This window comes from Ursus maritimus, unplaced genomic scaffold (genome assembly GCF_017311325.1).
Source record: "Ursus maritimus isolate PB19 unplaced genomic scaffold, ASM1731132v1 scaffold_16, whole genome shotgun sequence".
In the NCBI taxonomy this organism is placed as follows: domain Eukaryota; kingdom Metazoa; phylum Chordata; class Mammalia; order Carnivora; family Ursidae; genus Ursus; species Ursus maritimus.
In genome coordinates, this window is record NW_024424008.1 from 14,905,599 (window position 1) to 14,917,681 (window position 12,083).

Here is a 12,083-nt window from a genome sequence, read left to right on the forward strand (position 1 = left end):
TCATGAGATGGAGCCCCACGTTGGGCTCTGTGCTCAGCGCAGAGTCTGCTTGGGAATCTCTCCCTCTCCCTCCGCCCCTCCCACCCCATGCTCTCACTATCTCTCTCTCTCTCTCAAAAAAACAAACAAAAAAATCCAGATTTATTTGTTTTCCTTCTCAGAATTTTCAATGAAATTGCCTGGAGGGAGAAAGTTGACACATTAGTAACATCTTAATGATACAGAGGGAAGGGGAAATGTACCTGTTATATTACTAACTATTTCATATCATGCTTTAAAATAGTGTGTCTCCTTTTCAAACCACTTTAATATGTATTATCTCATTGGTTTGTCATCCCACTGGCTTCAGTATTTAGTGTGACATATGCATACGATGGCATCTGAGGGAGATCTGAAAAGTAAAAAGTATATAGAGAACCATGAAGCTTGAATTCCCACAGTGGCTAGTAGTGTTGAGTTCTGAAGTTCGGTTTCATCTTCATGAAACCCACAGAGGTTGAAGTAAATTCCAAGGAAAGGCTCAGCTAACTTAGACCTGCAACTACCATGTGAGCTACAACTGTGGGAATGAAGCCACCAAAGCCTTTAGGGTGCCTCAGAATTGCCCCTGAGGCCTGCTGCTGCCACTTAGATCTTTCTAAACTGCTCGCAAGGAACGTGAGACAAAGCCCCAGAGGATCTGCTCCTAACAGCTCTGAGCGGAGGGGTGGTAGACTTAAGTGTACGGTTGCCAGATATAGCAAAAAAAATTATATGACACCAAATTAAATTTGAACTTCAAATAAATGAGAAATAACTTTTTTTAGTAGAAGTGTGTGCCATGCAGTATCTGGGGTTGGGGCTGGATTGGGTCTCCAGACCCACTTTGCATGCTCAGTCATTACCAAGAAAGCTCTCAGTGGAAGCCAGGAGTAAGTCTATTAACCAGACCACCCAAAGACTCGGTCTCAACCAAGGGACACCATATACTGGAGATTCATTTGCCTGCTTCACCCATGCAGAGAATGAATTAGGTTACCATATTTATGATGGCAGAAATTGCATAATTTCATGCATTTGCATAGGCCTTTTTCAGATAATTCTCATTTACAATATTTTAAATTTTCTCCTTAAAAATGGGAGATAGAGAGGACACTCCTTCAGAATTTTTGCACACCTAAGCTTTACTTTTTTTTAAGATTTTATTTATCTGAAAGAGAGAGAGGGAGAGAAAGAACACAAGCAGGGGGAGTAGCAGAGGCAGAGGGAGAAGCAGACTCCCTGCTGAGCCGGGAGCGCAATGTGGGGCTTATCCCAGGACTCTGGGATCATGACCCAAGCCGAAGGCAGACACTTAACCAACTGAGCCACCCAGGCACCCCCACACCTAAGCTTTAGGTGAGAAGTAAAAAGATGGTTTATACCTATTACTGTGTGGAAACCACCCTGTGTATAGTAGTCCCTTCCATTTACTATCCTTGTCATAGCCTATTATTTCCCCCATGACAATGGGTAAGTAATATGTGTGTTTACTTCTTTGTGGTCTAGTAAAATGCAAGCTCCTTGGGGGCAAGGGTCATGGAGGTCTTGTTCAACACCATCTCCATAATGCCATAAACAATACTAGGCACAGAGCAGCAGCTCATTAAATCTTGTATGTGCTGTATGTGTTGTCCTTGTGACTGCATGAAAGGGAACAATAAGCAATGTAAATTGCAGAATTTTGGAACTGAAACAGTATAGAGCTCATCCCCTTCAATGCTCTCACCTACAGAGGAGTAAGCCAAGGCCTTAGGTTGATAGTCCTTAGGCAGTTAGTGGAAGTCCAAGTTTCATAGTATCCAAAGAGAGCACTTTTGCCACTAAAGGAATTGCTTGGTTTTTTTTTATGCTGCATTTTCTCATCATTGGGAAAGAAGGAGCCTTATTTTTATCTCTACTGAATATACGATGTCACACATATAAATGGTATTTTGGAGGAAGGGCCAAGGATATAAGATTCAAATTCAACTGAAATTTACTAAGCACTTACGTTATGCGAGAAACATTCACATACAATTTCTTATTTTAATCCTTATAGGATTAGAGCTAGGTATTGTTATCACCACTGACAGCTTGGAAATTGATGCTCAGAGAAGTGACTTGCCTGAGATCATACAGGTGAGAAGTGACAGGGACAAGATAGCAAACAAGAGTTTCTCATTCTGTAACGACCTCGCTGCTCACTACACCACAGAGGTGCGGTATTTTTATTTTGTTTGTTTTAATTGAGGCAAGGTGTTTATGCAAACTATTTCCATTGTGTTACTTTGGTCTCAGATTTAAAGTTACAAGATTTGCTGGGTAATAGAGAGATAGAGATATACTTAGCACGTCAGATAGCTGTCAAATGGCCTATAGCAAAGTCTTCCTGCACTGTTCTCTCTCTCCTTTTTACCTGACAGATGCTCAACAAATTCTTACTGGGTATTAAAGAAATGTGTTTGTGTCAGGAAAGCTTTTATTATTTATAGAAGAGATGGCATTCTAACGAACTTGAACCAAAGTTATGCCTCATTTATCTTACTATTTCAAGAAGATATGCCTGCCCTTTTAAAGTCTTTGTTTTGTCATTTTTGTCTGAATTTTTTAGAATTCTAGAAAGCATGTTTTCTGTGTGCCCTTCCCTAGGTTCCCTTTAAGCTGAATAATTTATAGATAATTACAAAGTATAAAAATTATGACTGTGAAATACAAATGGGGATTGATTTAGGAAAAAACCTTGAAGTTATCTCTCCAATATATATTCTACTGAGTAAACTAGACTCAGAAACACACACACACACAAATCGCTTAAGAAGGTATCTTATCCCTAAATGGGTTTTTATAATATATTTAATACTTTATTTCAATCTAAATAGTTTAATTTTAAAATTTGTCTCATTAATTTTCCTTGATAAATAATTGTAACACATCTCTGTTTATTATCAGCTGTCAAATAAAGGAAAATGCAGTAGAACGATTTATGGCTCAAATAAGGAGACTTAGAGAAAAGAATCAGAAGTATCATGAAAGAGTGAGTATAACATTTAAAGTTTATCCAGGGGCGCCTGGGTAGCTCAGTGGGTTAAGCGTCTGCCTTTGGTTTACGTCATGAATCCCAGGGTCCTGAGATCGAGTCCTGCATCAGGCTCCTTGCTCAGCAGGGAGCCTGCTTCTCCCGCTCCCTCTGCTGCTCACCCTGCTTGTGCTCTCTCTCTGTCATATAAATAAATAAAATCTTTTTAAATTTTTCAAAAAATAAAACTTATATCTAGTTATTAAACATTTACACAAATGCTTTAAAAATTGTGAATTATGATGACACATCCCAGGAAATTATCTTCTTTAGTGCTTGGAATTGAGTAATTGACAATCTCAGTTTTAGGTACATTTAAGGCAAGAGGGCACTGCTGTTCCTGTTATATTAATTACCATGTCAAAGGAAGTCAGCTTGAGCTGTGTTATTCAGATCATGATGATTCTGAATCTTGTGTTCAAAATTTTAAGGCTCTGAAACCACATTTATCTTTTAATTTCTTATTTAGCCAAGTGATAAAACATTGGTTCTCTGTTTTTTTTATTTTAATTTTTTTTATTATGTTAGTCACCATACAGTACATACCCGGTTTCCGATGTAAAGTTCGATGATTCATTAGTTGCGTATAACACCCAGTGCACCTAATATGTGCCCTCCTTACTACCCATCACCAGTCTATCCCATTCCCCCACTCCCCTCCCCTCTGAGGTCCTCAGTTTGTTTCTCATAGTCCATAATCTTTCATGCTTCATTCCCCCTTCTGATTACCCCCCCTTTCTTTATCCCTTTCTTCCCCTACCAATCATCCTAGTTCTTATGTTCCATAGATGAGAGAAATCATATGATAATTGTCTTTCTCTGCTTGACTTATTTCACTTAGCATTATCTCCTCCAGTGCCGTCCACGTTGCAGCAAATGTTGAGAACTCGTTCTTTCTGATACCTGAGTAATATTCCATTGTATATATGGACCTCAACTTCTTAATCCAGTCATCTGTTGAAGGGCATCTCAGCTTCTTCCACGATTTAGCTATTGCGGACTATGCTGCTATGAACATTGGGGTGCATATGGCCCTTCTCTTCACTACGTCTGTATCTTTGGGGTAAATACCCAGTAGTGCAATGGCTGGGTCATAGGGTAGCTCAATTTTTAACTTTTTAAGGGACCTCCACACTGTTTTCCAGAGTGGCTGTACCAACTTGCATTCCCACCAACAATGTAGGCGGGATCCCCTTTCTCCACATCCTCTCAAACAATTGTTGTTTCTTGCCTTGTCTATTTTTGCCATTCTAACTGGCGTAAGGTGGTATCTTAGTGTGGTTTTGATTTGAATTTCCCTGATGGCTAATGATTTTCAACACTTTTTCATGTGTCTGTTAGCCATTTGTATGTCTTCATTGGAAAAGTGTTCATATCTTCTGCCCATTTTTTGATTTGTTTATTTGTTTCTCGTGTATTGAGTTTGAGAAGTTCTTTGTAGATCTTGGATACCAGTCCTTTATCTGTAGTGTCATTTGCAAATATATTCTCCCATTCCGTGGGCTGCCTCTTAGTTTTTCTGACTGTTTCCTTGGCTGTGCAGAAACTTTTAATCTTGATGAAGTCCCATAAATTCATTTTATCTTTTGTTTCTCTTGCCTTTGGGGATGTGTCATGAAAAAGGTTGCTTTGGCCGATGTCGTAGAGGTTGCTGCCTATGTTCTCCTCTAGAATTTTGATGGATTCCTGTCTCACATCGAGGTCTTTCATCCATTTGGAGTTTATTTTTGTGTATGGTGTGAGAGAGTGGTCAAGTTTCATTCTTTTGCATGTAGCTGTCCAATTTTCCCAGCACCATTTATTGAAGAGACTGTCTTTTTCCCACCGGATGTTTTTTCCTGCTTTATCAAAGATTAGTTGCCCAAAGAGCCGAGGGTCCATTTCTGGGCTCTCTATTCTGTTCCATTGGTCTATGTGTCTGTTTTTGTGCCAGTACCATGCTGTCTTTGTGATCACAGCTTTGTAGTACAGCTCGAAATCCGGCATTGTGATGCCCCCAGCTTTGTTTTTCCTTTTCAACAGTTCCTTGGAGATTCGGGGCCTTTTCTGTTTCCATACAAATTTAAGGACTATTTGGTCCAGTTCTTTGAAAAATGTCCTCGGTATTTTGATCGGGATAGCATTGAAAGTGTAGATTGCTCTGGGTAGCATGGACATTTTAACTATGTTAATTCTTCCGATCCATGAGCATGGAATATCTTTCCATCTTTTTATGTCTTCCTCAATGTCTTTCAAGAGTGATTTATAGTTTCTAGAATATAGGTCCTTTACGTCTCTGGTTAAGTTAATTCCAAGGTAACGTATGGTTTTTGGTGCTATTGTAAATGGGATGGATTCCCTAATTTCTCTTTCTTTGGTCTCGTTATTCGTGTATAGAAATGCAACTGATTTCTGAGCATTGATTTTGTATCCCGCCACGTTACTGAATTGCACTATAACTTCTAATAGTTTGGGAGTGGCTTCTTTTGGGTTTTCCATATGGAGTATCATGTCATCTGCGAAGAGAGACATTTTGACTTCTTCTTTGCCGATTTGAATACCTTTGATCCCTTTTTGTCGTCTGATTGCTGTTGCAAGGACTTCTAGTACTATGTTGAATAATAGTGGCGAGAGTGGGCATCCTTGTCGAGTTCCTGATCTTAAGGGAAAGGCTTCCAGCTTTTCCCCATTGAGAATAATATTTGCAGTAGGCTTTTCATAGATGGCTTTTATGAGATTGAGAAATGTACCTTCTATTCCTACACTCTGAAGGGTTTTAATCAGGAAAGGATGCTGTATTTTGTCAAATGCTTTTTCGGCATCGATTGAGAGGATCATATGGTTCCTGAGTCTTTTCTTGTTGATATGATGTATCACGCTGATTGATTTGCGAATATTGAACCACGCTTGCATCCCAGGTATGAATCCCACTTGATCGTGATGGATAATCCTTTTAATGTACTTTTGGATTCTATTAGCAAGTATCTTGTTGAGGATTTTGGCATCCATATTCATTAGGGAAATCAGTCTGTAATTCTCCTTTTTGAGGGGGTCTTTGCCTGGTTTGGGGATCAAGGTAATATTGGCCTCATAGAATGAGTTTGGTAGCTTTCCTTCTGTTTCTATTTTTTGAAATAGCTTTAGGAGAATAGGTATTATTTCTTCTTTGAATGTTTGGTAGAATTCCCCAGGAAAACCATCCGGGCCTGGAGTTTTGTTGTTTGGAAGGTTGTTTATCACTGACTCAATCTATTTCTAATTAATTGGCCTGTTTAAAAAATCAATTTCTTCCTGTTTCAGTCTTGGTAGTTTATAGGTTTCCAGGAAGGCCTCCATCTCTTCCAGATTACTCAATTTATTGGCATATAGCTGTTGATAATAGTTTCTAATAATCCTTCCAATTTCATTGGTGTTGGTCGTGACCTCTCCTTTTTCATTCATAATTTTATTAATTTGGGTCCTTTCTCTATTCTTTTGGATAAGTCTTGCCAGCAGTTTGTCAATTTTATTGATTCTCTCGAAGAACAAGCTTCTAGTTCTGTTGATCTGCTCTACTGTGCTCCTGGTTTCTAATTCATTGATCTCTGCTCTAATCTTGATCAACTGCTTTCTTGTGCATGGATTAGGCCTGTCCCTCTGTTGCTGTTCCAGCTTCTTGAGGTGAGAATATAAAAACTGCATTTTAGATTTTTCTATTCTTTTGAGTGAGGCTTGGATGGCTATGTATTTCCCCCTTAGGACTGCCTTTGCAGTATCCCATAGGTTTTGGACTGTTGTATTTTCATTCTCATTGGTCTCCATAAATTGTTTAATTTGATTTTTGATTTCCTGGTTTATCGAGTCATTCCTGAGCAGGATGGTTCTTAGTCTCCAAGTGTTTGAGTTTCTTCCAAATTTTTCCTTGTGGTTGAGTTCCAATTTCAGAGCGTTGTGGTCTGAGAATATGCAGGGGATAATTTCAATCTTTTGGTATCGGTTGAGACCTGTTTTGTGTCCCAGAACATGGTCTATTCTTGAGAATGTTCCATGGGCATTAGAATAGAATGAGTATTCTTTGGTTCTGGGGTGTAGTGTTCTATATATATCTATGAGGTCCAACTCGTCGAGTATGGCATTCAAAGCCTTTGATTCTTTGCTTAGTTTTTGCCAGGGTGTTCTGTCTATTTCTGAGAGTGGAGTGTTGAGGTCCCCTACTATTAATGTATTTTTATTTATATGTCTCTTTATTCTGGTTAAGAGTTGGCTTGTGTATCTTGCTGCTCCCCTGTTGGGGGCATATATATTTATAATTGTCATATCCACTTGTTGAATACTTCCCTTAAGAATAATATAGTGCCCTTCTGCATCTCTAACTATAGTCTGTAGTTTAAAATCCAATTTATCTGATATGAGAATTGCTACCCCAGCTTTCTTTTGAGGTCCATTTGCGTGAAAGATGGTACTCCATCCCCTTACTCTCAGTCTGAATGCATCTTTGGGTTCGAAATGAGTCTCTTGTAGACAGCAAATGGATGGGTCATTTCTTTTTATCCAATCTGCAACCCTGTGGCGTTTTATGGGATGGTTCAAACCATTTACATTAAGACTGATTACTGAGAGATATGATTTTAATGTTGCCATGTTGCCAGTAAAGTCTTTGTTTGTATTGGCTGTGACTTTCTGTTCTGTATCACTCTTGGGGCCTTTTTACTTTTATAGAACCCCCCGTAATATCTCCTGTAGGGCTGGTTTCGTGGTTACAAAATTGGTTAGTGACTGGCGATTCTGAAATGTCTTTATTTCTCCATCAATTCTGAATGACAGCCTTGCTGGATAAAGGATCCTTGGCTGCATGTTTTTCTCTGAAAGAGCTTTAAATATGCTCCCCCAACCCTTTCTCTCATTCCAGGTCTGTGTAGACAGGTCTGACGTAATTCTGATGCTTTTGCCTTGGTACGTGAGAAATATCTTTGCCCTGGCCGCTTTCAATACTGTATCCTTGCATCTAATATTTGCGAATTGCACTATGACGTGACGTGGCGTAGGTTTGTCGTGGTTGAGCTTGGGAGGGGTCCTCTCTGCCTCTTGGACACGAATGTTTGTTTCCCTTGCTAGATTAGGGAAGTTTTCAGCTACAATTTGTTCAAATATCTCTTCTAGACCTCTGTTTTTCTCCACCCCCTCGGGGATGCCGATGACAAATTACTGAACGGGACCCAGGCCGTGCTCCCTTGTTTTATAGGGATCTTAGGGATGTGGGCTTCTTGATTTTTCAACCTGCCTTCTGGGGGAGGGGCCTGCCGCGAGGATATTTAGGCAACCCTGTTTGGGTTGAGTCTCCATGTCCCCTGCGAGGGGGGATGGGGATGGGCACACTGTAAGCCGGTATTTCCAGGCTTTTGTTCTCTGGTGGCTTTCCCTGGTGGTTTGCTGTGCCTCTTCTGAGAGTCAGAGCAGCAGTGGCCGAATCTCAGCCTCTGTCTCAGAACAGAGGGATTGCGGACCATTCTCCACTGATGTTCTGGCCACTTTAACTCGTTACTGTTGGTGCTGCTCAACCCTGCAGCGTCCCAGGATGTGCGCCCCACACCCGGTGTCCCAGCCCTCACTTCCAGGGCCGGCGCCTCTCTGTCCTTTGTGTTTCTAACACCGCCAGCCGTTCTCCGAAGCTCTGGCCCTCAGTCTGGTGGCGTGCGTTCCTGGAGCTCACGGTCTCAGTCTGGTTCCAGTGAGCACACCCGAGCTCCGTTTCAGTCTGGTGGCGCACGTTCCTGGCTCACGGTCCCAGTCTGCTCTCTCGCAGTTGCTGTCCTCGAGTCCACCCACTCCCCCATGCAGGTGGCTACCCCTTCCCGGCGCCCGAATGCAGCGGCTCCCTCCCCCTTCCGTTTATCTTCCGATATCTGTGCGGGGTTTCATGGCTCCCCACTTCGTACCTCAATACTCAGCGCTGGAGCTGTTCATTTGTAGAGATCCAGATGCATCTTCCTGCATCTTAGGCTGATTCCGTGGTTGTTCAGGCTGGTCTGGTACCTATCCAGCTCGACTCAGGGGACTGGCTGAAAAAGGGGTCCCCTACTCCTCCGCCATCTTAACTCCTCCTCTAGAGGGTATTATTTTAAGCAGTGATTGCGGCACTATGCATTAAGCACATTGTTCAAGCAGCAGTGGGAGGATGGGGTTGGATAACCTTTCAGTCTTAAGAGATTATGACTGGCATCTTTCGCACAGCGTGTACGTGTGCTCCCGTGTTTTGGTTCTCTGTTTTTAATTTCTGTATCTTTTTGCTTTTAGATTTTCAGAGGGTGCATATGTAAATGCTATTTGAAAAATACAATCTCAACTGTTATAGTGGCTCATTTAATGTTTAAGACGATATATTGTTTTTATAAAATCAGATTAAAATGAATATCGAGCCATGCTGTATATGACTATCGTGACTAAAGACTGGCAGAAATACAGTTTGGAAGCAGTAAGTGATGATTAGCACAACTTATCCCTTAGGGTGTCTCATAAATGAGGAAATACTGAGACTATTCCCTATTAAAGCATTTATATCGACTCTAAAACTTCCACAGTTAACTGTTTAATTTGGCTTTTGTCTAAAATGACTATATATACAAGTTTTAATGGAGTCCAGGGTCAGAGACCTGAGTTTGCACCCTGACTGTTCAACTTACTGCTGGTACCATTTTGGCCCAAATGGGTAGGAGTCTCGGTTTCTCTCCTATAACCGGAGATTCCCGTCTTCCAAATAGGGCTAATTTGGCCATTCATTCAGCAACATTTATTGGGCCAGACATGCCATGGTGGTGATTTAACTGTGACCCTGACATTGTCATGATTCTGCAGGATCAGTCACTAAAGTCTGTTTACCAGACTCAAACAGAAACTCAGGTCTGTGGATGAGAATGGGAAGGGGAACTTTGGTCAGGTGTTGGGATCAGTTTCACATGATGAGATCCACTGCATGTAAGGGGAGTGAACTGTCATCAGGGGACTAATGCACATCCCCCGGTGGTCACACTGGGCCTCTTGGGTCAGTCTTGGACTTCCATTTGGTTGCGGAAAGGACAACAGATCAGGACTGAGGAATTATTTTCCCACAGCCCCTGATTTGCAGCCAGAGACAAAATTCTTATTTTCATGAGGATTCACCCAAGAATGGGATAGGCCTATGTCTCCTTTTGGGGTCATCATTGGACCCAGAAGTGAAGAGCATGGAGGGAGGCTTTTGCTCCAACTGTATGTATCTGTTTCTTTCCATTTATGCTGCTACTGCCCCGATTTAAGCCACCACCACCTCTTACCCATCCTTCTTCAATTCAGTACATTTTCCAAGGTGCAACCCTTCAAATACTATAAACCTTCCAGTGCTTAAAACCCTACAGTGGCTTCCTATTGTACAGAAATTAAATCCATGCTCTTCACTAAAGTCTTTGAGGCCCTACAAAGTCTGACCTCTGCTCACCTCTCCAACCTTATCTCCCTTTGCTCCACCCTTTGTTTACCACTGCTTCTTCTAAATTTTGGAAAACCCAGTCTCGCTCCTTCTTGTGCCTTTATGCAGGCTGTTCCATCTTACGGGAATGCTCTTCTCTTGGCTAGCTCCTTTTCATTCCCCCAAACTAAGCTGGAATGCTGCACACAAATGGTATTATTAAACTGAAAACTCTGTTATTAAATTGAAAGCTTTTTAGGCAGCAGCAGTCAAATCTTACTTACCTTTGTTTTTCCGGAAGGGTCCAGCATGCGTAGGTGTTCAATAAATATTTACTGAGTTGGTTCACACTGGCACCAGTGGAAGGAAACATTTTTGAGGTCACAGATATTTAATTGCTAAGTTAAACATGACTCATTAGCAAGACATACTTTTCTCTTCAGTTAGGTCAAAATCAGGAATACCCCTCTTCCTTCCTTCACATCATTTCTTCCTTTGTGTGAGTTTTGTTTGTACTGTCCCTTCATTTATTATCGTCCTTTCTCTCTGTTTGCACTCACTGCTCCACTTACCTCATTAGACGTTTCATAGTTCACTGTGTCCATTTCCTTACTTCTGGTTCACTCTTTCACTCCTCCTGTTCCACCACAACGGCTCGGGCAGAAGTTATTAATGACCAGGTCGCCAGTTCCAATGGCCTCTCTGTCGTCCTCACTTTACCCTTCATGCTTCCAGCAGTCATCCCTGTCGTCTTGAAACTCTCTTTCTTTGGCTGCCAGGACATCACTCTCCCTTAATATTCCCCCCTATTCACCAGCCATTTCTTGTTTTTCATTCATTGCTCTTTTCCTGGACCCACCCCTAAATTAGTATTTTCCAGGGTTCTGATCTCAACTCTTCTCTTTCTCTAAAGATCTTACTTCACACCACGGCTTCAAATGCCATCTACATGGTGATAATTCTCATATCTGTATATGTGACAAAATTTCATAATACTTATACCCACACACAAAATCTAATTTACTTAATAACATTGTACCAAGTTCCATTTCTCCGGTTTGGTAATGTGCTATGGTTATATAAGACGTCATCGCTGGGGAGAGCAGGAAAAATAGTAAGGGAGAAATCAGTACTGTCTTGGCAACTTCTGTTCTTGCTCCTCTGAATCTGAAAGACTTTAAAATGTTTACATTTTATTAGGCCCATGACATGGCCTAATAACAAAACAAAATCAGTCTTTTCTTCGTAGTTTATTTATTGAATCTCCTTTCTCCTATTTTATAGTGTGACAATTATTCTTACCTTGAATAATAGTTGTCTACTTTGTAGGATAAATGTCCTTTTTTTTTGTTTAACACATTGGTGAATATATCTAACTAAATTGTATTTCAGTATATCACTCAAAATAATTTTTCAGATATAGCAAATTTTGTAACCTGTTGTCAGACACATTTCCCATCCATTTGAAATTCACTTTGGGATTTGGGAAGTTTAATATGTATGTTATTAAATTTACATATAATGCCAAATATGATTTAGTCATATTTATGCAATATTCAATTACATTTTTAGGACATGTGATACTATTTTAATTTACAAATGAAAATA

The 12,083-nt window shown here is 40.7% G+C and overlaps 1 protein-coding gene across 5 annotated transcripts in view; it reads left to right on the plus strand.

Annotated features, from left to right (window-relative positions):
• The window catches only part of CCDC83 (coiled-coil domain containing 83), a 51,679-nt gene that overhangs the window by 11,548 nt on the left and 28,048 nt on the right, over positions 1-12,083 (plus strand). For 4 of the 5 annotated variants that reach the window (XM_040630934.1, XM_040630936.1, XM_008704406.2 and 1 more), the window contains exon 3: positions 2,950-3,034. In XM_040630934.1, the coding sequence (XP_040486868.1) occupies positions 2,950-3,034 (85 nt within the window). Of the gene's footprint in view, positions 1-2,059; positions 2,140-2,949; positions 3,035-12,083 lie in introns of all 5 variants that reach the window. The other variant, XM_040630935.1, reaches the window with a different exon arrangement.